The 26,863-nt window shown below is 42.2% G+C and overlaps 1 protein-coding gene across 1 annotated transcript; it reads right to left on the reverse strand.

The window, feature by feature from the left end:
* Window positions 1–26,416, reverse strand: ppm1j (protein phosphatase, Mg2+/Mn2+ dependent, 1J). Its single transcript, XM_050038735.1, has 10 exons — window positions 25,838–26,416; window positions 13,940–14,054; window positions 10,164–10,493; window positions 7,435–7,547; window positions 7,088–7,172; window positions 6,498–6,616; window positions 4,606–4,669; window positions 4,240–4,347; window positions 3,072–3,223; window positions 1–1,326 (listed from the first exon to the last, which is right to left on the reverse strand). Exons 1-10 carry the CDS (start codon window positions 26,095–26,097, stop codon window positions 1,179–1,181), a joined length of 1,494 nt encoding a protein of 497 aa, XP_049894692.1. The 5' UTR covers window positions 26,098–26,416; the 3' UTR covers window positions 1–1,178.
* Window positions 26,417–26,863: the final 447 nt, after the last annotated feature.

The following is a 26,863-nucleotide window of genomic DNA, read 5'->3' on the forward strand; positions in this document are numbered from 1 at the left end:
TAGAAACATAAAAAATAAGACTTCTGATGCTGCTTTACAACCAAAGTTGTCTTTAAAAATATATATGATACTCCAAATTACAACATGACATAACAAAAAAATGGTACAAAAGAGGTATGGTGGTACATTTAAGGGCATAAAATGTTCTTGTAAAAGGATCAAATTTAGTGCATCTGAAGAAAAACACTCCATCTCTTCGTAAGGCATATGTGTGAAGTTTATCACATCTTACTATACCGAGACATCTACTCTCCTCTGAGAGTTCAAAAATAAAAATGTACTTAAATTAAACAAATGAAGCTTTACCTTTATGTTTTTTACTGAACATGAGTGTAACGCTCTGTTCTCTTTATTATAATGACAAAAATAAAACAATCTATGAGCACATTCAACGAAAACATATCACAAATCAACAGGCTACCACAGAGCATGTGCAACAGTCTTCAAGTGCCGAACGTCATTCGTTCATCGTTAACACAGGAAGTAAATCAATACAACTGGTTCTGTGTGCTGAAAAAGGTCCATTCCTCTGATTTTACTTCCGACATGCTTCTTTAATGTACAGACATGAATCTAATGTTTTTGTTTTGTTGTTTATCTTTTATGTATTGATTTTTTTTTTTTTTTTTTACAGATTTCCATCCTAATGCCATGACGGCATCTTTGGTTTCCTCACATTCTTTACTGCAATCCTCTTTAAAACATGATTGTGAAACTGCGAGAGGCTTTTCTTTTCTTTTCTTTTTTTACAAAAGAGTCACATTCAGGGCATGACATGAAAATGAACAATCCGTTTAAAGGATTGAGTAGCGGTCCAGCGGTCTCGAACATAAACAGGAAACAAAAACTCTACAAGGGTTTAATTCTCACTGGCAACCGTCACAAACAGCAGGTCTGGGAGGAAGAGTTCTTTTATAATGTCACTGGAAATCTTTTGTTACATGACTGGAAACCAACCAAACGATATGGGATCCTGGGCTGGGTTGAAGTAAAGCGGCTGGGGCCGGGTCCGGTCTGGGGGTGATGAAGGTGCTGCTCAGACCCGAGTCCTCTCTATGACAAAGGTGTTTTCTTCTCCCGCTGCTCCGTCAGTTCAGGGTTTAAGGAGCTGGGAGGGAGGGGCCCTGGGAGGGACCCTGAAGCGTCATCCCTGTCATAGCGGTCGCTGCGACACCTTGTCATGTCTCTGACTCGTGCCCCGCCAGTGGGATGACAAACACTGTGATGTCATCGCCTGAGCCCAGTCTTTCGTTGGGTAACCGCCAACCGCGCTCTTTCAGGACGCCTCGTGACCTCATCAGCAGGTCCTGGGCTGCCAGAGTGTACCTGCGTGACACAGAGAGCAGAAAAGCAGTCATTACAACAAGTACTCTATAATTTAGGCAGAGCACAAACACACAAACAAAATACAGATTCATATTCAAACAAGTAAGTCAGTATATCAGACAACATAAAGCTGCCTTTTGTACAGTGGTCACTGAGAACGATCTCAGTGCCTTCACTTTCTGACTGAAGGGTAACACTTTACATAGCCAACCAAAGGTTAACTATATATGTGACTATTGTCTTTGTCTATTTTGATTCTGATGAAGCCCCCTCTCCATTTCGCATTTATAAGCAGTATATAAACATATAAGAAGGTCGCTAAGGTAGTCAAAAACCTCCTCAGTGGCAGGACGCCAGGTGTGGATGAGATTCACCCAGAGATGCTAAAGGCTCTGGACATTGTTGGGCCGTCTTAGCGGACACACCTTTGCATCTGGTCCTTGTATGACCTAATTGAGAGCTGTGTCCTCATACTTGGCACAAAGTCAAACACATTCTCAGAGGGTGTTGGCCCCCGCCAGGGTTGTCCCTTGTCTCTGATTCTGTTCGCGATATTCCTGGATAGGATCTTAAGGCGCAGCCGGGGGGAGGAAGGGGTCCGGTTTGGTGACGTCAGAATTGCATCTCTGCTTTTTGCAGATGATGCGGTTCTGTTGGCCTCATCAAAAGGTGACCTCCAGCATGCACTCGGGTGGATTGCAGCTGAGTGTGAAGCAGTCAGGATGAGAGTCAGCATCTCCAAATCAGAGGCCATGGTGCTCTGCTCTGATGGAATGCCCCCTCTGGATTGGGAGAGAGTTATTGCCCCAAGTATCTCGGGGTCTTGTTCATGAGTGAGGGTAGAACGGAGCATGAGATGGATCGGTGGTTTGGTGCAGCACCTGCAGTAATACGGGCGCTGTGCCAGACCATTGTGGTGAAGAGAGAGCTGAGCCGGAAGGCAAAGCTTTCGATTTACTGGTCCATCTACAACCCTCACCTATGGTCATGAGCTCTGGGTAGTGACTGAAAGAATGAGATCGTAGATAAAAACAGTTGAAATGAGTTTCCTCCGTGGGGTGGCTGGGCTCAGCCTTAGAGATAGGGTAAAGAACTCAGACATCTGGAGGGAGCTTGTAGAGCTCCTTTGCGTTGAAAGGGGTTAGCTGAGGTGGTTCGGGCATCTGATCAGGATGCCTCCTGGGTGCCTCCCGTTAGAGGTTTTCAAAGCATGTCCAACTGTTAGGAGGCCCCCAGGGTAGACCCAGAACACGCTGGAGGGATTACATGTCTCGTCTGGCCTGGGAACGCCTCAGGAAAAGCATTGCTGGAGAAGGGGACATCTGGACTACTTTGCTCAGCCTGCTGACCCCCAACATCCAAAGGGTGTGGTGTGTCTTCCTCGAGCTGGAGACCTCCGCAGTATCTTAACTGTTCCTAGGACTGCACTCTCCTGCACCTGGAATCTGCTGGATCCACTCTCCCAGTTTTCTATCTATCTATCTATCTATCTATCTATCTATCTATCTATCTATCTATCTATCTATCTATTAAATACTTTACACTGTGTACTTCATACAGTATACTGACTGTAGGCACAACTTAGCAGGAGACCTGAGTATCTGTTACCACCTAGTGGACATACTGAGTACTTATTTTACATATGACTCATGAAACTGCAGCTTTCACTGAGAACATGTTCACACGCCACATGACAGAACATATAGTAAAAACAAAAGCTCAGTGTAAAGGATTATGTGGCATACCTCATGGGATCAGAGGGGTCACAGCAGGATAAGTAAGCTGACACAGCATCTGCCACTTCCCTGTCCGTCGTTACATCCCACAATCCATCTGTGCCCATGACCAAGACGTCGTCTGGGCCGTGTTTGTTTTCATCCACGTTATAAACCTTCACCTGTGACAGAAAGACATGTTATTAATAAAGTTTTTTCCCATCATGCTGTCATGATTTTCAAAACTATCTTCAGTGCTTCAAGATTAGCAACTGTGCGCTGTCATGCCCGGGACATAACCCCCGTTTAAAGCATTAAAGCAGCTCACATTCATTCACATATCTTAACATGAAGTTGAGCCACTTATTTAGAGTGACTCAACAACAAGCCAGTGATTAAGATAAGCTCCGTTCAAGAAATAGATGCCTGATAATATTCCTGTAATGCTAAGCTGAGAAGTGCCTAAACAGGAAATGAGAAACAAAGTCTGACAAGTGAGGCAGAGAGTATTTTTAACTTCATAAAACAAAAATAAGAAGTACTGTGATGAGTGGCAAGACACTGAAAAAAGGATATGTGCACTTGTAACTATGCCTAAAAAAGGGTTCAAATGACTGCATGAATTAAAGTCTTGTGTACAATATACATTTTAGTAATTTGAAGAAGGAATTTGATCTTGAAAACAAAGATAGAATTAGATCTTTACAGGTCAGGGATTACTAAAGGAAATTAAAAGAAGACAATTAATCCACTGAGGGCTCCACACTGAGATATTGTTCTGGGAGGTGCAGATAAACAGAATAATTCAAAATGCCTGTCATGAGAAGAGTCGTTCAGAAAGTTACACTTATGAACAAGAAAACACAAGCCACTAAGTGTGCACCAATTTTATGTGTTTTGATGTTGAACATCTGATCTGATAGCAGAAGAAGACAGACCTAAGAACATCTCTAAAAATACACAGGAGGCCTGCAAGGTAACAGCATCTAAAAACTGGTTTCAATCTGTATCTGTGCACCATATCTGAGTCTGCAAAAAGGCAACCAAAGCATGTCATAAGACAAAACCTTGAGCTACAGCTGACGCCCAAAAGCTGCTCAAATGTATCCTAAAGGCTCCAAGGTTGCTACAGCAAGGACGAACAAACTGAGTACTTATGTGCTGATAACCAGTGCTGCTTCTGATTCCTCCCACTCACCTCAGGCACGCACGAGAGGAAGGGCTTGATGTAAATGTTGGAGTTGTACACCTTCAGGTCATGATCTCCCAGCCCACGGGTCACTCCGATTGTCGCCATGACGCGTGCCTGTGTGAGGACAAACACACGCAGTAATGTAGGTTGTTTGTGCGGGATGTGATTCAGTTCTAGGAAAATCCTTTTATGAGGGATTATTAAGTGAAGACAATGTTCTCTCAGACTATAATGGAAATGTTGAGCAGGTCTCATTTGTACGCAGGGAGACATTGAAGTATATAACAAATAGCTTGTAGATGTAAAAGTGTCACACAGTTAATGAGGATCTGTGTATCGAGTATGATGCATTGGGTTTTCCTTGTTTCTTACCTTTTTACCCTCTCCATATATCAGGGGGAACTTCAGATCATCTTCAACAATCGTCTTATAAGCCCTGAAACAACAAAACCAACAGAGCTCAGATGCAAGTTACTGAAACACGACAGTTTGAAAAGTTATTCAGCAACAATTTTGATAACTAAATAAACTGTTTGCGTCATTTTTTTATGCATAAATACTAGAAATTCAAAGTTCTAGCTTTTCAAATGTTAACATTTGCTGCTTTTCTATCATTTGCTGCTTTATTATTGTAAAATTAAAGGAATACTTCACCCATTCAATGATCATTTGGATATCAATTACCCATCCTATGTTGCGTTAAAATCGTGAAGAAAATATTAAGGCCAAATTATTATGGACTGGGCTACCGCCAGAGGTGGGAGGCGGGGCTGACTGTTGTGTATTATTGTGTTTGTCATTTGTTACCCATGTTAAAACTATTTTTTAGAAAGTTGATAACAAAAAAATCGTGAAGAAAACTTTGTTTTTCTTGCATGTATCAACATCAAAACTGCATCAACACATCCATTTACAGTCTCTCAACTCGTGTGGTATAATTAAAGTCTCATCTTTCCAGTCATAAGCTCTGAACTTCCTGCTCACCCTCCTCAATGGAATCTATCTGCAGAGTTCAAATACATGTGCTTGCCAGGCATGCTGACTGTATGAGGAAGTGTATTAAATATTATTGTTATGCAAAAATGCATGTGTTTTGGAGGTACTGAGCATACGACTGCATAAATGAGACGTGGATTATACTGCATGAGTTGTGTCAGAGTTTGTAAACAGAAGTTTTGCTGTTGTTGAACGTCCAATTCAGCAGTAGGTTTTTAGTCACTGTATGACAAGACAAGTATGGCTTCCATTTGTATGCCTTACAGTTTGCCACTCAGTACTTAAAAAACACTACAACTCCCAGGAGGTGGAGCCTCTACCACCAGGGTTGTGTACAGGTGTGTTGCATTACTGCCAGTGACTGGTTATTTTTACCTGTCTGTCCATTGTTGCCTTACGTATGCTCTGATGAAGCTCAACAATAAAGTGAAACACTGCATAGATGCAAGTGTGCTGAAAGCTTTTTCTACCACTCCACTTCATCAAAAATGTCTCCATTTTTAGATTCTTTGTTCACCATGGAGGCTTGTGAGACAGTTTTTTTTAAAGAATTTAAGTCCGTAACACAAGATGAGTAATTGAGGAACATATCCCCATACAGCAGTTTGTATGATATCCAACAAATTAGCGCCCCACAAATGGCATTGTCACGTTATGTACTAATTCAAGTTACGTAGGTTAGGGCGAGGAAAATAATCATGGTTGGGTGTCACAAAGTGAAAACATACATTAAAATAACTCCAAGTTCAATTGGTTTCGAACATTAGGGGAAAGTCCTGTGTTTGTTTGACCCATCCACCAGCTCAACCTAACTCCTTACATGGACTTTCACTCTTTATGCTACTTCCTTCTTTACCCCCATCAGCTCATTGGTGATGTGATCGCAGCCTTCCCGATTACATGAGCTATATAAAATTGTGTTGCATTACTTTTCGTAGGTATACGTACAAACAGTACATGAGAACAGCCTGCCTTGACATACAAACAGTAACTTTGGGGGTGAAGTATTCTTTAATATTTGGGGTTTTCAACTTCAAAAAGCAATTTGAGCTGTTATGAACATTTGCTCCATTTTCTGATATTTTATAGACCAAACCAATAATCAATTCATTTAGAAAATAACTGGCAGATTGTAAGTTGCTGCCCCTGATTGGAAATCCTTATTCATTTCTCCACCATCAAAGTATAGCTATGCCCAATACAGAAAAAATGTTCATGAAAGGTGATTAACTGTCAGACGTGTGATTAAAAAGGATCCCCAGGTTTACCAGCCAGTCATGGTGTGGTCTCTGTAGAGCATCTTTTTCCCCAGCTCACTGTGCTGGATCCTACGAGGGAACTCAATGTGAGTGAACTCATTACCCAGGAGGTTCGGCCTCAGGAAGCCCTGGAGTGACACACAAAATGGGTCAGGTCACATCAAACTACAGAATAAAACACTTTACTTAACCTTAAATGTCTGGCACGGCTCTGAAGAAAAGACTGCGTGTGTATTAGGAGACCTGCAGTACAGTATGCTGCGTACTGAAGGCACAAAAACAGCTCCCTGTTTTAGCAGCAAACATCATCCACCCACTCTGTGACTCAGAACTACAACCGGCTACTAAAACAGGCAATCGACGAACGTCAGATTATTTCAGTGAGACACAGGATTTCCTCCTCCCTCCTAATCAGGTTCAGCTGAACTTTTACTGTTAGTAAAACCTCATTCGAGTGGTAAAGACCAACTATTTATATGTGTACTCTTCTTTTAACCTTTTGCTATGTACTTACAAGATTATAAAATCCCCTTGAACAGTTGCTATGCTGTTAATCAAAGTGTCTGTAGGTAAAATAATTGTATAAGACAAAAGAATACCAGGTACTGTAGCCGCTGTCTCTCGGACTCAGGTGTGAATTCATTCGTCATGGGAATAACTTCATTATTTCGTATGATTATGGCCCTGCAGAGAGAAAGAGGGGAGACAGGATTCAGATGGGTTTTAACACATTTCTTCATCTATAGGTTGGTCAGAAAGAGCGTCAGTAGAAGGCTGCATGATGCTGCAGTACACAAAGTGAACCCCAGGGGGCACAAGAAGCACCTATGTCTGAGAAGATTTCCCATGAGTATACAACTCCATGCACTGTGCAGTGAAAAGCTGGAGTGAATTACACATATTTCATTCCGTGGTCTGCAGTAGACGTTTATTTCAGTTCTCTCACCTGCTATCTCCAGCATTGGCTACGTAGAGTTTCCCCATTAAATGAATGGCAGCTAAGGCACAGCAGCCTCCAGAGATGGCATACGATGATTTCTCCTTTTCAATTAGGTCATCCTGAAATAATAAGAGAAAAAAAAATGAAGTAAAAACAAAAGGCCACAGTACCTCAGTGGTTTAAGAACCCACTTTGGCTCTCATCACCCTGAATAGCTCATTATTTTCCCCCATAAATATTCATATTCACAACAAAACAGCACGGTGCTAATGGAGAGAAAACATGGAGGCTTTGAAGAGTGCATTACCTAGGATGTGGGTCATTATCAGAATCATCTAAACCACAGAGCAGCTGCATCAGACGAGAGAGCATCACTTTGAGCTCACTGATTGATTCAGCCTATTTGCCCAAGTTGGATATTTGGTCACAAACAGGAAGAGACCAAGATTTTAAAAACAACAGTCTCCAGCTCTGCAAGTAGCTCAACAAGCTGCATGTGGGCACAGCAGTGCTTTGAGAAAAATACTAACATTAGCATGCTCACAGTGACTATTGCTGTGTCTCAATTCGCCTTCTTCTGTACTTACACTTGCTATTTGAGTGCGTAAATATGTTCACACTGACAGGTAAGACAAATGCAGTGCACTATGAGTACACAGATGGTGCACTATAACGGTCAAAAAGCTGACTGTGGAATGCCGGACACTTCTCACAATCAATGGTTGCCTTCTTGGCTATTGAGCGGAAGAAGAGGGACCACCGGCTGAGGAAGCTAAGGTGCTTACACCTGCTTGGATGAACCATAGATCAGACATTGCGCTAGACTTTTTTCGTCGCCGGTCATTTTGACCGACAGGGTCATAAAAATCCGGTCATAATCTATCTTTACCGGTCATTTTAATTTTCGTTTTTAAATGATAATAAAGATATTCAAAGACATTTAGTTCTTTCGTTTTTAATAAATCCAACAAGCAAATTTAGTTCTTTCGTTTTTAATAAATCCAACAAGCAAGGACATGAACAAAAAGATGAACAGACATCCACACACCCGTGCCATTAGGCTTCGCCCTGGACACACTGGACGGCACTAACGCGTCACTAACGCGTCCGGTGTGTAGAGGGCGTTATGTCAACAACGCTACATGAAGCAGATGAATGACTCTCTGCAGTGTGAAAACGGCAGCCACTTAAACCACTGACTGCACTCCGCCGCCAAGTAGGCAGGGGTGGTAATTGCAACCGGTCAAAATGACCGACAGCCTTCAGATTTTCCGGTCATTGTTGTAAAAATCCGGTCAATGACCAAGAATATCCGGTTAACGCGACCCCTGCCATGGATATATAATAGTACCTATAAATCGGATGCCAAGATGGCTCCTATTCAGTCTAGTGGAGCTGCTCGCCTAAACTAGGCTTCCAAGAAGTGTTCAGGGCTTTGAAGCCAGTTTTCGTAGTGGCCAAACAGTGGTACTGCAATTTCTGGGGTCTGTCACATGATGCCATGGGGCCCAAAAAGACATTTTCCCATTGACTTACATGACAAATGAGATGTCTGTAAATCAGTGGACGCATTTTTTTTAGCGTCCCATCCCTGCATTTTACTATCAGGATTTGACCCATCCGGTCTGATAACATTTCAGAAGTCTAGAAGAGCCACACGATTAAACCATTCTATCCTCATTCAAGTTAGTGGAGCGCTAAACTGGAAGTTAGCTTGGCCAGCCGAAAGAAGACACTTGACTGCACTCAGTCACACTCGGCTGCCATAAGTCTCTAGTGCACCGGCTCTATGGGCTGCACAGTGCAGAAGAAGTGCTGATCATCCCCAGATCATCCAGGTCATTTTATACACGTCAGTCGAACCATTTTGGCTTCATGAGCCACTGAACAACTCTCATAGGAAACAGTGGGGCCATGCATTCATCACTGTATCCAGTTCTCCTAATACATCCATGGCCTGGCCAATATGCCAGAAAAACATGTCTAGCTTATTCGAGCTTACTTTCACTGTACATGATCCACTACATATGCAATATGCATAATAGTTGACCTTGTTTGCAGTTCGAGATGTCCTGTCAACATTTTTACAGATGTTGCGATAATCATTTCCAGTAAGTGCACAAGAGCCATGTTTGGTTTGAGACTACATAACCATGATGGAATTGCCGCACTGCACAAGTAAGTATATGGTGTTCACACTGTACTACATGGACGTGTACTGACCGAGGTATCCAAATCAAGACGCAGCAAATGCTACCCTTGTGCTGACCAAATTTCAACCTGATGATGGCTTTAGAAAGGTTAAGGGATCACCAAAATGATTACAATTCATTCTGAGGGGGGCATGAATGTGTGTGCCAGATTCCATGGCAACACAATCAATAGCTATTGAGGTAATTCAGTCTGGACAACAGTGATGGGCCAATTGACTGATCAGCAGACAGACAGACAGACATTGTCATCCCTTGAGCTATGCTGCCCTCATGGCTATGAAGGCTTTGAGAGAAAGTAGATTTACCAAAATAAGATCTCTGTCTTTCTCCTTCTTTGGTACAAATCCAAACAGACCACCTAAGATCGGAGGCCTGAAGTGTTTTCTGGGAACTGAAGTTAAAATCTTCAGTCATGTTGCTGTTTGTGTATAAAACAAGCATAATTACCTAGTGCAGCCTGAAATATGCAAAGTGCCTTTTTTCTTGTGTTCTCACAAAGCCTGTTAGTGATCATCTGCTCACCATCTGTGAGAAGGCGGTCTCTATGACTCCCATCACCAGGCCCTCCAGACTGACAACTTTCTCCATGTGAAAGCGTACTGACGAGTCAGTGACAGCATCGGGGTCCTCTGATTCCTGTGCGGCCCCCTTCTTTGTGTCCGCCTGGTACGGGCTGCCGTTCTTAGCCAGGCAGATTGGAGGTGCACTGGTGGGGTTCTCCAGCAGGTGGCAGATTTCACCCAGACGGTCTCTGATGAGGCGGTGGAGAAGCTTTGAGGCCATGATGGCGGCTCCAGAACCTGCGTGTCCATCAAACACGCCCCAGAAGTGGAGAGGGATTCCTGTACCATCCTATAAAAAAAAAGAATAAATCAAATGAATTAAAAATAGTAGTAGTTGTATAAAAAAACATTTCCTGTGGCTTTGGTTTAAAAAAATCTCCAATGAGATTACAACTCTGAGCAGAAGGCACAGATTTGTGAGGGTTTAGGCTCTGGGTCTGCAGCTGGTGACATTTCATAATGCTAAGCAATATGCTTCATCCATTTCAGGTCTTACTACCTAACCCCAGTTGAGGCAAATCTAGATTATAATATCACAGGACAGCTGGCAAGACATCAAATTTTGTTGCTTTACTTGTCATGATTCACATGGCATAGTTTACGTCTTCAACAATACAGAACATTAGTGTGCAAAAATACTAAAATAAAGTCTTCTGTGATATCCGTCCTAACAGGATCAACACAAGTGATGGAGACACGACAGACAAAATTCACTTTATTGCACAATGCAATTAGCGGTGTAAAGGCGTCGCCACCTTTGTGTTTGCAGGAATGTTTGCAAGCTGAGTCGGCCCGACAGATGAACAGGCACAAGACATCTGCTTACTGCTCCGATATTAGACACGAGTGGGGGAGGGGCGCAACAAGGGATGATGTAATTCATTTACACCAAATGGAGGATGAGGATCTGAGTGTGTGTGTGCACGTGCAGGCGTAGTCTGTCTACAACATATATTAACCTGAGGAGTAAACACATTTTGCTGTTGTGTAATTAAAGCTGCTCTGTAATTGTTTGTTTTTGCTTTGTTGAGCTGTAATTTACTCTGCTGTTATAGCTGCCCGTATTTGTGTTCTGCTACTGACTGGGCTTTACTTTTACATATCAATATGTTTGTTTCCTGTTTTATTTTGAAGGTCACTCCTCATGTATTTTTTTAAATTGAGCGATATTATTTCACAAACAAGGCAGAATCCATAACCACTAAAACACTTAACATACAGGAGACATCAGCAGGTCACGACTCATGTGCTCATGTTTAACTTCCTGCCTTTGTGACTGTCTGCACCGCCCTGATTTGTTTCACCTGTCCCTCATTAGCCTTGATGGCACCCGTCCCTCAGTAACAGCCTCCCTCCCTTGTGTATTTAGTCGGTGCAGTTTCCCTGGCTGCTGGTGTTCTTTGTAATCCGTGCACCGTCCTGGTTTGCTCTTAGTTTTGGTTTTGTATTTCCCCCTGGTTTTGGTTTTAGTCTGTTCCTTCGAATTTTGTCTCCTGGCTGTTTTTGTTCTCTGGAAGCAGCACTTACTTTCAAGCTCGCTTTTTGTCTAGTCTACCTGCCTGTCTGGGTTTCTGCATTTGGGTCCTCTTTTTTTTAGCTGTGAGATGTGACATAATGTCTCATATCATGATTTTTTTAAGTCTTGATTTTAGGCTGCCAACTTTATACCTGCCTTGGGACCATGGGTGAAAACTCGCCTTCTGACTTATTCTGGCACACTTTCGGTAATGTTTATTAATATGCAATATTAAAAAATAAATAAAATAAATAAAAGATTACCAGACTACAATCACTAAGAACCAAGTCCTTGGTCTGTACTCTATGGAGGCCATCACAGCACTTATGAAAGACCAGCTCAATGCTCAGCCACCAGCCCTCCAGGAAGTGCACCAGGCATTGAAGCCAATTTTTGTAGTGGCCAAACAGTGGAATTACAATCCTGAGTCCATCACATGATGCCACTGGGCCCAAAATGACTTTCTGCCATACACTTACACTGGGAGAGACATGTCTGTAAATCATTGGATACACATAGTGTCACAACCTCCATGAAATGCCTTGTTTTATGATAAAGATTTTATCTATCTGGTCTGACAACATTTGGAAAGTCCAGCAGAGCTACAAGATTAAATCATTTTATCCCCATCCCCGTCAGTAAAGCCCTAAAACGGACATAACTATCTCAACTGGGGGAAGTCTCTAGTGCGCCTGCTCTACGGGCCCAAAGATGCAGAAGCACCGCCTATCATCTGTGTCATTTTATACTGCAGAAACAGAACTACACCACTGAGCAGCTCTGATAGGAATGAACGGGGTCCCGCTTCCGACACTGTATCCAGGTCTCTTAATACATCCATGTCAGCCACATCTGGCACTTAAGACCTGCATTTTTTTGGCTACTTGGGGGAGGCAGAAACATTGACGTATCACCTTTTCAGTCAGTATGTTAGCAATCAGTTGCCTATTTAAACGTTCTGCAGATCTGGAGCAACATTAACATCAATTTGGAGTCATGTTTCTGGCCATCTGATTAATGTGAGCCCATAAATGACTCTCTTCTAGCTCAGTTTTTGGTCTCTACCAACCCCTGAAAAAAATATCTGCCCTTTAGCTGCTAAATGCTCCACCATGTTTACTAGCTACTTGCTAACTGCTACAGTGTTCTGTTTAGTGTAGAGGTACTATAGAGTGGGTTATTAGGGCTTATTTGATGAAAGTGAAGTGAACTAAAATAGAAAAGCTGCTGGACGGACAACCAAAGCAACGTGCTGAAAGATGCTAAAATGCTTCATAGAGTTGAGGGGAACTGTTAAGTGATGATTCTCTGTGGTTTTTCACAAGTGCACCCTGTCTCAGTCTGGCACCTTAATCTTCACAGACGCAAGTTAAAGGTTTACTATGCAGACATTGTTGGTTACTGTTTTTAAACACCGATGCCAGCAGAAGGTGAAAGTGAAAGCCAACCCCTGATTTACTCCGCTTGGTGTTTCATCTGGCTATATTAGCATTTTTACAGCAATGAGTTTGCAATTATCACAGCTTCCTCTTGAAAGCATGCTGCTTATGGTCCAACACCTATTTGCTACTCTTTTATACAGTCCCAACCTCCCCTGTGGGTCATACCCAGGAATGTCCCGAACATAGTGAGATAAGGAGATTAAAAGAACATACAAGCAGAACATACTTTAGGAAAATCCTGCACAATGTACCTTTAAATCAACAAGCAAAATGAAAGCCATAGAATTTGGCTAAAGTGTCCTTTTTGGGTCATGTTTGGGACTTCTCTCCTTAATACAAAGCTCAGGATGAAGATACGTTCCAAAAAATGCTTATCTTGTATATTTTTTAACCACTGGGACTTGTTTCCGATGTTTTGATTTGTAATGATGGGATAAGACACAGTGAGAGATATATCAGAGACATCTGAGTGATAGTTGTGAAAAATTAGAAGCCCAAAGGGGCAGGAGGTGAATCCATCAATACCAAATTCGATACGCAGACACCACTACTGGGTATCAGATAACTACAATGAATGTGCTTAATGATTAATTGATTTCAACGCACTACTGCTCAGACTATATTGTGTTTGAAGCTAAACAGCAAGAATTCCAAATATCTCAGACACCGTCAGGACTTAGAGTACACTGACGTCAGATTTAAAAACATTACCACTAATTGTTTATTGGAGCCGACAGCCTTCGACCAGACATCACAGGAGCTTGCCCCTTCACTCACCCCGTTGTCCTCCTGCAAAGTGGAGTTGCGGTGTTTGCCGCTCGGCTTCTTCACGAACAGCTTTTCACAAGAGGCCTGGTCTTCGTTCAGCATGCTCTTCCCCGCATTGATCACCCTGACGGAGAAAGAGACGGGGAAGCAAGGTGAGCCTGGAGTCGGATGATTTATAAAGTGTTTGCTCTCATTCCTCTAACCACATGAAAATATAATAGCAGCCAGAAATATGGAGAGAGTTGAAGAGTGAGGCAAAAAGTGGGGCAGGATGCTGTCATGTCCCAGAGGGAACTTGCAGGCGGGATTAAGTGTTTTTATTATGAGCTGATGCCTGCGGAGGATAATAGCTTGAGAGTAATGCACTGTTTGGTACTCTGGCAGCATCATCCACCCTGGTGTGTGTGTGTGTGTGTGCTGCAGGAGTGTTAGCTGGAGGTACAGATGCAGAACAGGGGTGAGAAGAGTGATGAGGCTGTAGGAAACTGTGCAACACAGCTTTTTCTGTGAAAAATAGTCATAGTGACATATTCCCTGTTACACCTTGAAATATGTGAGTGCTCAATCACACATTTAGTTTCACCATAACAGGGATTTTTTTCATGATCCAGCCCTACAAATAATGAATACAGTATTTTGTATTTTTACCAAACATTTTTAATTGTGTGATACAAAGGCCAAAACACACTGCTGCCAAACGGCCTGCCAAAAGTGTTGCCCCTATTTTCTATGTAGAACCAACACTTTCGGATGCATGTCCTGTTTCCTGAAAAAACAAAACAAAACAAAACAAATTAAAGAAAACCCAACAACACATTTTTTTCCTACTTGCTCCTTGCTTGTACATCCCAGCTCCCGTAACAGCTCTTCTTCTCTGCTCCTACAGCAGCTCGACTCCTCTCATCACCTCTTGCTGTCTTTATCACTCACGTTTTGAACATCAGTAACTGTTAGAATAGAAATATCCCAAGCTATACAACACAAAATCCCATCATTATAAAGACACTGGCAAAAAAAGCTCTTGCCTGGTGAGCTCTGACGCTTCCTACTGGCACTGCAGCATCAGTGTGCTTTCAGCTTCAGATTTCTGGGTGTATTTTTCCAGCTGTTGGTGTTCATTTATCTGCGTACGCTATGGAAGTAAATGAGCAGATTCTTTAAATTTCTTTTAGTTGCGTAATCCTGAACCTGAGCTACTTGTTTTTTGTTTTGTTTTTAGCCACTTGGCAGCGCAACCAACCAACAAACTGCAAACTGTTGCTCATTTGAACTTCCAGCAGACACAATGCTACATCAACATTTATTTGGAGTTGTGTTTCTGACCACTTGAAGGTTTTAAGTCAGATATTCACTCTTGTTTTAGCTCTGTTTTGGACTTTAACGATTCCTAAGAGAAATATCTGCCTCTTTAGATGCTAAATGCTTCACTATGTTCACCAGTAAGTAGCTATCTAGTTGCACCTTTGGTGGAAAGAGCTGCCTCCTGTGTCTGGAAACGAGGTCGATAAGAGCTGTGAGAGTGAACCAAAACAGTACAGTTGCGGGTAGTACAACCAAAACAATGAACTGAAAGATGCTAAAAGCTCTAAAGAGCTGAGAGAAACTGCAAAGTCAGGTGGTAATTCTCTGTGGCTTTGTAACTACAAGTGACCTCTTTCACATTATGTACTGCAGGCCTGCTGTCAGGGGCGTCCACAGGGTACAGGTGACCTTGGCTCAAGGCCAAGGGGGGAGGCAATGATATGGCATATGCACCACTGGTGGTTATGGAGGGGGTATGGTTGAGGGGTCCAATTTGGAAAATTTTGTCCCACTATAGCTTGTCTGTAATTCCTAATGGCTGGTCTGACTTACTATATAGTTATTTAATTCACTGTTAATGTTGAAAAATATTGATTAGAGCAGCTTTACCTGCAGTACCACACCATGATAAACTTTAAGCACTAAAATTTAATGCATACTTGATGTTCACTGTGATAATTTACAAAGCTCAAGTTTGTCTCAAGAATCTGCTAATTGATTTTCATTCTTTACTGATGTGAATGGAAACTAACAGCTGCCTAGAACAGTGGAAAAAACACATACACAAATCTAAAACACAACAGGATGTTTGCAAAATGGTTAGCTGTGTGGTAAGGTGCAATGCAATCTGTGGTAAACGAGCTACAGCAGACAAACATCCACTGGCATGGGTTTATAAGCTGCCACATTTCGCAGACTTGGACAGGCTGCAGTTTGGACCTCATGCTGGCATATTACATAACATTTTCAGTTTCAATTATAGATATGCCACATTAGCTGGATAATACGGCATAATGCCTATTGCGCAATCCCAGTAATTCAAGTATTGTCATTAAGATTCTCTTGGAAACTTCTGCAGAGGAGGGATTAGTCATTTATCAGTGACTGCTGGTGTCATCAGAGGAGGAGAAAAGTAAGAAGAGACCAAAAATGAAAGGAAGGCCAGCAGCGAGGGAGACAGATTAAATACTGGACAGTCAAAGGAGACGAGAAGAATCCAGAGTAAAAGTCAAAATAAGACCTTTGACCTCTCACTTTCCAAATAGTTCAGCTGATTACAATCACTCCAGAAAATGGTCTTGCTCTGCCTGGAAGCTCTGATATCAGAGCAGCAGGAAAAAATGAGGCAAAAAAAGGCAACTGCTGCCCAAATCTGGATTATAAAAAGCCCTTTCACTGTCTAATCAGTTGAAAGCAGCAGACAGGCACCACAGTGTCCTGCACTGCACTCCCTGCATTAGGACTAATGACAGCCAAGAATTTAAAGTCGCCTGATTGTCGTGTAAACTTTCTGCCAAGGCCAAAAGTTGGCACGAAATACAGAGTATATGTTTTTTTATTGCTGTTATTAGATGCATCAGCTATTGGAGGCCGATAGTATGTCAAGAGAGCTGTGGCCACCATAACATCTCTTATACTGTTTTGTCTTACAATGTTACTCTGCTTTAGGGTTTTTAAAAACTTGATACTTCGAAACTAATCAATAGGATTAATAGTAGTATCAATACCAACAGTGCCAGGCAGGCACGCAGCCCCTCCCCTCACTCGCAGCTGTTACCTGTCATGCACATAGGCCTGTGTCGCCAGCATAAAACTGACTTTACATGGTAAGTGCTGCTGCTGCGGGGCCTTCACGACCAGTTTTAGTTGAAAATGAAAAAAGCAAAGGTGCCGTTTGAAAGTATTTTGCATATGAGGCAAACGACCAGAGAAAGGCTAAGGATGTCGATAAGCCTGTATGCAAACAATGCTACAAGTGGTGGCGATAAAGTCAAGTAGCACAACAAACTTAGCGAAGTATCTTGGAGCAACACTCCAGTCTTTATGAGGAAATTTGAGAGGTTAGTAAAACTCCTGTTTCAACATCATTGAAGTATTAAAAATATATCATAAACTTTAACCTGGTCGGCGGTACCATCAACGTTAGCTGTTTTATTATTAGCTATTAGCCGACAGCTACATTAGCCTGTTATGCTACCCTTAAGCTAGCGGCAAACGGCTGATCATAAAACCTAAAAATATTGTTGTCATATGTTGTGATATCTTAGAGTAAGCTTGTTTGTTTTTTTGCACTACCTGAAGCAGCTTAAAATGTTGTTATTGGTGTTATTGTATTGTTCTTATCTTCATTAAAAATATTTTTTATGCCTCTTGTTTTTTTGTCATTTCCCCCCATGGTATCAAAAATGGTAATGGGAATCGAGTATTTTTCTGGGTATTGGTATTGAGTTAGAAACTATAGTATCATGACAATCTTCTGCTTAAGGGATGCTTTGCCAATTTCCAACCAGCTTTGTGTCATAACAATGTGGGTAGTATGTGTAAATGAACTGTGGTAAACTTCCCTCCATTGTACCAGCACACAGGTCTCCCTGTTCATCTCCCACCTGAATTCGTTTTCTGGCAGATTTTTGCTGGCTCTCCAGCTGTTGCCTGAAGTAGGCTGGGCGGGAGCGCGCCTATGTTCCCACAGCCCTATGTTCCCACAGCTCTATGTTCCCACATTTCCTTTTTCATAAATTTGTATCAGATTTTATCCTCCTTTCTCCCAATTTGGTAGCCAATTACACCCAACCTATTATCCCCCCTAACCCTAACCCTTGTGGGAGGATAGGGCTTAAATTGAAGGGAAATGTAGGAACACAAGACCTAATTTTGAAAATGTCCTAGAAATGTGGGAACACAGGGTTTAATTTTGAGAAAAATCTTAGAAATGTGGGAACATAGGGTTTAATTTTGAGAAAAATCTTAGAAATATGGGAACTGTGGGAACATAGGGCATAATTTTCAGTGAAAAAAATTTCTTAGAAATGTGGGACCATTGGGCTGTGGGAACATAGGGCTGACCCCGGCTGGGCAGATCGATACCAAAATACAGATAATACAGATACGATGTAACCGTTTGTATTTCAAAGTGAAACTGTCTGTGCAAACAGCGTACTGTTGTAGAGAAGGGAACTGCCCATTGGTTCGACTGCCCATTGGTTCGACATCCCATTGGTTCGACATCCCATTGTTCCGACCATATTAAACTCATTGTTCCGAAGTCCGTTCCGAAATCATCATGATGCCCTGTGGTTAAGGTCTGGTTAGGTTTAGGCACAAAAACCTTGGTTAGGGTCAGGAAAAGATCATGGTGTGGGTTAAAATGAAAAAGAAAGTGACAAACACATAAGCCGTGAGCCTGCTCCGCCTCAAGCCGGTCGCGGCGCACCATACGCCCGCCGCGAGCCGTTCAGCACCGCGGACAGTCGGACTAATGGGATGTCGAACCAATGGGCTGTCGAACCAATGACATGGACCCGTAGAGAATACATCTAGTGCATATACGCTTTTCTTCTCCACTGCTGTTGTCATGTTGTCATGCATAAACAACATATGAACTGTGCTTAGCAGTGCACAATCTGACGAGTTTAATCCTACACATCATTGCAGTGATGGCTGAACGAAACTAAATAACATGAGAAAGAGAACTGCAACAGAAAAGGGGAGGATAAGGGAAATACCTTAGCATCCAGAAACCAGACACAGAGACAGAGTTCACTGGCAGAGTCTTTTCAGAGAGGCCCACGTGATAAATATCCAGACACACTGTAGTGAAATTAACATTTTAGTCAAATTGGATCATTAGCATTTGTTAATGTTACAGTTTCATACTGTAAGTGGTCATTTTTGGCCTTGACTTTAGCAGACTGATTATTCATCTCATAAATTATGACACACATGAAAATACCTTAGCCACTTAGTAAGAAAAATGATCAGTATTGGTATCGATGTTGGTAGCGATTCTGACTCTGTATTACTTGGTACCAGATTGAAAGCAAGTTTTATGGTATCGTCCAACCCTAGCTTGAACTACGGATTGCACTTTGGCATTTTCATATACCTGCCACCACCCACCATGCACACAAAGAGTATAAAAGCGGACCAAAAGAGAGACCAGCCCCTCTCTTTCTCTTTCAAACTCACTTTAATCTGTAAAACAACGCAGTGCTGATGAAATATAAACGAAGATACAGCTACTGTATTGCCTATTTCTCACCTAAAATGTCTTCAGAAACATATTTTAGTGCACTGTTTGGCTGTAATATGAGAATTTGTGAACAGAAAGTGAGCCCCATGCTGTTTCCCATATTGTAAAAACAGAGGCTGAATAAACTGAGATCAAATGATAAAACTAAGCAGTGCTGATCAAATATAAACCAAGATTCTGTCACTGCGTTGCATAATTCTCACCTCAGTTGTTCTCAGAAACATATTTTAGTTAACCATTTAACTGTTATTCGACAAGACCTTTTATATTAGTATAGTTAATAATCTTGAATAAAACATCATACTAGTGGAATGATTAGCCTGTTCTGCCTTGTCACAGTACTAATTCCTGTTATAACCATAGATTATTCTACTTGTTTTGAGAAAAGACTGGACTGAATATAAAAGTAAACATCTTCTGTCTACATATTCTGCAGTGTAATGAAGTTTCACCGCTCCCACAATCAAGAATCAGCAATTATTCTCTGTTTTGAAAGCAGTCACATGCACTCAATGAGCTATAATTGAACATAATGTCGGTGGCGTGGGAGGATGTGATTCTAAACCAGGCGCTTAAGCCTTCCTATAATGTGACTTAACTGTTTCGCATATCTACGTTTCGGTCATATGTTTCCACAGCCTGTGACTGAAACTCATTTTTGGTCATGTTTGGTGTGAACCTTCCTACTGAAGAGTGCATTATGCAAGGAAAGTTCAAAAGAGGAAGTTGGGAGTTCCAGTGAATTCTTGACTTGTGTGAGCTGGACCTTTCAGCGTCAGAAATGTGAAGTAAATGTTTGTGGTGTTATTAGACATCTCTCAGGAAAAAAAAATATGTAGCAACATGAAGCAGTGGTTGAAGAATGTTGCACTTCACCTCTTGTCTTGCAAAGCCCTGCGACACAGGAAAGGCTGACGTGAGGTTTTGTGGCTCAGTCAGACGCACCTCTCAAATAACCCTTTTACATTTTGAGTTGTTGATCATTTTCCATTACAAATCTGAACTTTCTTAAACACGGACGTGACTGTGATGTGCATCTGTACGTGTAGTCTTTGTTCTTGACGCTTTTTGCATTACTCGTGGTCAATACACCATTTCAAAGTACCTGTTTGAGCAGTTTGGCCAGTGGGTGTGCATAAGATCCCTCTGCTCCTAACACAGACACGTGTGAGAGTAAAAGAGTGAACTGTTTGAGAGGATTGAAGGTGGAAAAAAAAAAAAGAATCTCTCACTGCTAAACTGAGCTCCATCAGGTGGAGGTGGGCAGCTAAACAAACACTGCAGGTCTGTACAGAGCCTTCATCCGTAGCGTGTAAGAATTAGTCTAGTCATACTCTGAATTCCTTTGCAGGGAGAGGAAGTTGCTTGTCATGTTTGCACGACACACGGTGCGATGTGGAAATGAAAATTGAAAGGTGAGACCTGACAAAAGCAGATCCTCAGTACAGTGATAAACAGGTACTGCAGTAACTTGAATGCTGCTTAGAACATAATGCAGATGTTTTGTAATGAAAACATGCTGCAACTAAAAACACTGTGTCTCCCCAACAGTTTAGGATCTGTACACTGAATAGTGCCAGTTTACGTTTGAACAAGAACTGAGTGATGTCATGGATGTATAAATAGAAATGGATACGTGGGCCCTGTTTACTCCTATTAAAGTTGGTCAGTGGTGCATGAAGCCTTTTAACCTCGACTTTCTAGGTAGCAAATTACCCAATTTTTTCACATGGGGGCCTATATAGAATCTACACAGGAGATTTTAGTGGGCTAAGCAGCTAACTTCTGGTTTAACCCCTTTGCTGAATTGAATGGGAATAAATGATTTTAATGCAAATCTATCTTCTAAGTCATCTTATTATATAAGTATTTTTAGGCCTCATATCTTCACGCAACAGACCTGGAAGCTGTTATTCCACTATTTAGCTACTATCATTTTTACTACCAAAATTAGCGCATGTTTTTTAAACACCGGTAAACTCGCTAAAAATAGGCTCTACACTCCTTTCCAGTTGCCAGTAGACCACAGCTGTGTACGCAGCTTTGCAACAGATGAGTATGACTTTCTGTGTGTTTATGGGGTTTTGTTTTTTTCAGTGTGTCGTGTCCGATGTCAAGGACAGACTGGAAAACAGGTTAGTAAACAGTAGAAAGCAGCAAGGAAGCCTGTAAAAACACACAGTGATTACTTCTTACCTATTCATCTCTCTTTCGGACTCGGTGCAGACTAATTGTCAAGGACAGACTGGAAAACAGGTTAGTAAACAGTAGAAAGCAGCAAGGAAGCCTGTAAAAACTTCACAGTGATTACTTCTTACCTATTCATCTCTCTTTCGGACTCGGTGCAGACTAATCTGAAATGATGATTGAGCGCTGCTTGTGCATAGAGGGACGGTATTTTGTGGTGGCACGTCATTGCATCTTGCCAGTTAAAGCAACTCTTACCTTTCTTGCATTTCACACAGCACTTAGAAAAAATTTGAACATCCACAACTCTATGATAGACATAGGCGTTGGCAAGGTAACGTTAGATACATGGAAGAGGAGAGCGAGTGTAATGTTACAACCACGACAGTCAAACGCAACCCCGGAGTTTTAAAACTCAACCGGAGTCAGTGATGACTGATGAGTTTTAGAATAAGGTTACAGTGCTAACGTTAGATAGTAGCGGTAACATTACTAGTAAGTGGAAACGCACAAGGAGGGAGATGTTACGTGAGCGGTTATGTCAGTCGGGGGAAGACAGACAGGATGCTCGGCCAATCATTGCATTTGGTTCGAATGCAATGATTGGCCAGAGTTTTCTTAAAACCATATGAGAATGGTATACTTAAGAGTTTTGATCTCTGGTGGAATTCACTTACATTTTAGTGTGCCATCAGCTTATGAATAGCATTTTAACCTAAACAAAGAAAAGCGTACAATTTCCAGAAAGGTAAGTGTCGCTTTAAGGGGCTAAAATTAGCACATTCACCTGCGTGTTGTGTTCTCATCAATGGCAATCAGAGCCAGATCCGATAAATACCCATGACTACTGCAGAGTCATTTGACCCAGGAAAGAATGCTGATCGTTATCTTCCCGATTACATAAAAAAGCCAGCTGTTAGCAGGTGCTAGTGAGTTTTTTTGTGCAGTGGAAAAGGGGCTTATGTAAAATTGGTTTCTGTTCCTGGGGGCTTGGTTGATATGAAGGAAAACCAGATAGATAATTATGTTCATTGCATTAAAATGCATGTTAACACACAGTGAATGCTCAAAATATCAGGGATGTTTTCATGACATTACACTGCAGTTACTGCACAATCTACACCTGAGATAACGTCTTTCTGGCAGCGGAAACAGGTTCTGAACGCAATACTGACCTACTTTCACCTTTGCAGTTAACACGGCTAACATGTCGTCTATTCACACAACTAGCAGATGAATGTGAGTCCACTGTGTTCACCAGCTAGCCTACAACTGTGACTGTTGGCTATTTGCTGCTGAGCAGGTCATGTACAGTGGGTTTTTAGAGCTTTTACTCTTCAAAACGACAAAAACAACGCTGTAAAAGCAGTGAGAATGAGCCAAGAGCGTAAAATAAGTGCCAGACAGATAAATACTGAGCTGAAACTCACTGTAAACTCTCTGAGCTGCAGATTCAGGTGATCATTCTTTGTAGGTTCATTACTACCAGCAACGATTCTCACATTGTTTTCACACTCACATTTTCACATCATTTTATACATTGCTATTATAAAAAAATTACCTATACTGCACATTCAGTGTGAAGTGTGACGGGAACTGATTCTGATCTCATGAGAGATTTATTTTAGTAAATGGCTTGAACAACAGAATGATGCATCCCACGCTCAGGGGGTCATATTTTGGTTTTGGTTTGTTTGCCTGCAGGATAATGGAAACACTACTGACCCATTTTTTATGAATCTTTTTGGAGGGGTACAGCATGGGCCAAGGAAGAACCCTTTAAATTTTGGAGTTGATCAGAATCACGGCGGGCACACAATTTTCTTTTCACGTTCCCTAACACTGCAAGATAGGGCATTTGGCCTTGGCAGAGCTCTGCGCTCTTCGAGTGACCTCCTGTTTTCCAACATGAAATTATTCTGTTAAAAAGTCATTCATAACTTCCCATTCACTTCAGGGTCACAGAGAGATGTGAATGATTTCCTCCTGTACTTTTGTGCTCGCCTTACATCTGTTTATTCATGCATTATTTATCATGTTACATAGCGTTATAGACTGATAAATTATACATGAAGTCACAGATGATATATATAGTATGAGTTATTGAAATGTGTTCCTGTGCAGATCTCTCCATGGAAACATTTCCAAAATGAGTCTCTGCCTCCTCACGCTCCCTCAGGAGCTCAGTGCCAAGGCCCTGGAAGCTTGCCTCCATATTAGATTGTATTAAATAGCCATTTGACAAAAGCACTTTGAGCGGCTTACCGTAAGTGCACTTTCATGTTCATGCTGACACAATGCTGCACAGTCGGTGATAACATCAATTAGACTCATTATCTCGAGCATCCTAAACCTGCGTGGTGCTAATGCTGCAGACAGATTTTGGGTTGACAATTCCATTTTGAAAAAGAGCTTATGTGTCTGTCTAACGTCTGAGACAGTCAGAGCTTTTACTCCCATGGTCTTGCATTGCATACAATATGTGAGGACCTGTGAAACCATACCAAACACTGCAATGACCGCAAATCCTCACTACCGCCAAAATGACCCTAATTAAGTGATATCAAAGTGTAGAAGTTGCACAGAGTCTGAATGTAAGCCAGCAGGGCGGCCTCCAACTGGACAGCATCCACCTGCACTGTTTGGCCACCATTGTTCCCACTCGTTACAGCCTGAGGGGAGTAAACAGCACCACACAAAAGAGATGATGCTGATAGATGCTCCAATAGATAAATCATCGCTCTGTGAAGGTTATAATTTCAGCCAGCTAAAGCAGCCAGGTTTCGATCAAACCCCACACGTCATTTCACACCTTTAGACTGCTGCTATCGTGGCCATATGAGCTGTGTGAGTAAATAAATAACTCCAATCAATCTCAAATAAGCAATGCTGGCAATTTACCCAAGTGTACAACCTCTACAATGTGATTACAGCAGTAATTTGGCTTTAATGCCGCATTTTAGTGAGTGGACAGAGCCCTCCCTGTAAATTGTAGCATTACTTTGGGATTAATTTGTGTTTGTTGTGTCTGCTCACAATGTGATAATTGAGCAGTGGACTTTTTGGATTTTTTTTTTACACTCGACAGCTGATGCACGAGCAGATCAGCCGATTAGGTTGTGTTGTAAACAGCACTGCTAATGCTGTGATTACACTTTCAGCGACTTACATCAAAGTCATTTTGCTGCACAGCGCAGATGACAGCACTGATGATGGTGCACATTCCCACGCACAAACCTCCCGTTATCCGTTACAGCATCCTCATCTGACCTCTCTCATTCAGCCTTCTGAGACGTGCAGTCGTCACAAATCTCGTCCCCTTCCCCTTGAGACTCTCTGTATGAGTCAGCCATTTTTTTTTTTTTTTGTTTCCTCACTGGGACCAAGAGGACAGGCAGGGGTGGTATAGCCCACATACTGTACTCTAGGACTGGAGCTTATCAGTGCTTCATAACCAACTCCCCCATCTCTGGGAGAGTGGAATGTCTGAAAGTGTTTTTCCTCAGCGGGAATCGCCCAAGCAGCAAATTCTGGCCAATAGTGTGAATGAAATGGGGCTGCTTTGTCTCTACCTGTGGGAGCACTGCAGGTGTATAAGAGTATAAAAGCAGCTGCAGTAAAGCCAAGGACATGAGGAGTGGAGATCTGCACCTACGCTTACAAGAAATGTGAATGGTCATTGGTCAGTAAAACCATTTTTATCAAAGTGTTGAACACTATGTTCAAAGGCAAATAACCTTCCAGACACAGGCACAAATACAGACACTTTGCTTTTTTCATATCAGAAGGTAAGAGGACACAGACAGGCTTGTTAGTGGCAGGAGTAGGTACACATTTCCTGCTTTCACTTTGCATCGGCTGACAATAACTCTTTAATTTGACTCGAGGAGGAGCCTCTAGTCAAATATCTTTCCACACAAATATTATTGTGTCATGATCAGGAGCGTTTTGACTAATTAAACACAGCTCCAAATATGCTTTCCAGCAGCTCAGGGGAGGAACACTGAGCAAACATGCAGCAACCAGGCCATGTTGGCCATCATTTGGCTGCTGCAGTGCTCACAGAGCTGCTGAAGCTGCAGCAACACGGGCCTGACACTGATCATCATTATAAAATAATATTTGGTGATGGGAATAATTTTTGGGGGGACATGAACGCCACTCACTCTGCGTATCCCGTCCTCCAGGGAAGCCTGCTGTCTCTCTTTAACGTGAGCACCGGCCGTGATGCGTGCTCGGTGGAGTACTGCAGGAGCTCCGGGGTGAGGTCCAAGAAATCCGGCCGGCCGTAGGGGAAGCGCGGCGGCAGGCTGTCCGGTCCGCAGCTCTGGCCGCCACCTGAGTGATGGTTGTGGTGGTGGTGTCCGTGCGGCATCATCCCTCCCACCAGAGTGGACATCGCGTTTTTAACTTTGCTGATCATCATCGGCACCGACACACACTCACACACAAAAAAGATCCGGATGGGAAATTAAACACGATGCGATGTTTGCTCAGAGAGGAAAAAAAACACAAAACAATACACAGTCATTGACGAGGATCATTTCAGGAAGCGATTTTTCCCCCTCCTGGGCCCCATGTGACAGCTTTCAGGCAGCCAGACGCGATGTTTTCCTCATTCACACAGAATAAAAGCCTCACTGGCTGCGTACAGGCTGTAATCCGGCAGATGGCTATAACTCATCTCAGAAGGCAGGGCTTCACAGGGATGTGCAGCCAACCCTGAACATGTCTTACACATCCAAAAAATATCCAACGCCGACAAGAAATATTTATAGGTTGCTCTAGTCACGAGGATTGGCAGACTTTAATGTGAAAGTCAGCCAATGACAAATTTAGGGAACATAGGCTACCATGATGTCTGCATTTATGACCATTTAGAAGCTACTTAAAGGGACAGTTCACCTCAAAATCAAAAATACATATTTTACCTCTTACCTGTAGTGCTATTGATCAGTCTAGATTGTTTTGGTGTGAGTTGCCCAGTGTTGGAGATATCAGCCTTTGACATGTCTGCTTTCTCTTTAATATAATGAAACTAGATGGCACTCGGCTTGTGGTGCTCAAAAAATAAATAAATTTGAAAAACTCAACAGTAATGACTCTTTGTATAAATCATGACGCAGTTACTCAAGATAATCCACAGACCTTGTTGTGAGCAGTTTTCAGGTAGGAGCTATTTTCTTTCAACT

This window comes from Epinephelus moara, chromosome 24, assembly GCF_006386435.1.
Source record: "Epinephelus moara isolate mb chromosome 24, YSFRI_EMoa_1.0, whole genome shotgun sequence".
Taxonomy (NCBI): Eukaryota; Metazoa; Chordata; class Actinopteri; order Perciformes; family Serranidae; genus Epinephelus; species Epinephelus moara.

Excerpts from the sequence above, each read along its gene's own strand:
- ppm1j (XM_050038735.1), bottom strand. The coding sequence starts at position 26,097 with ATGATGATCAGCAAAGTTAAAAACGCGATGTCCACTCTGGTGGGAGGG. Across the intron at positions 7,548-10,163 it reads AGACCGCCTTCTCACAGATG|GATGACCTAATTGAAAAGGA; the intron begins GTGAGCAGATGA and ends TTATTATTTCAG. Across the intron at positions 3,224-4,239 it reads TCCTCTCGTGCGTGCCTGAG|GTGAAGGTTTATAACGTGGA; the intron begins GTGAGTGGGAGG and ends TTTCTGTCACAG.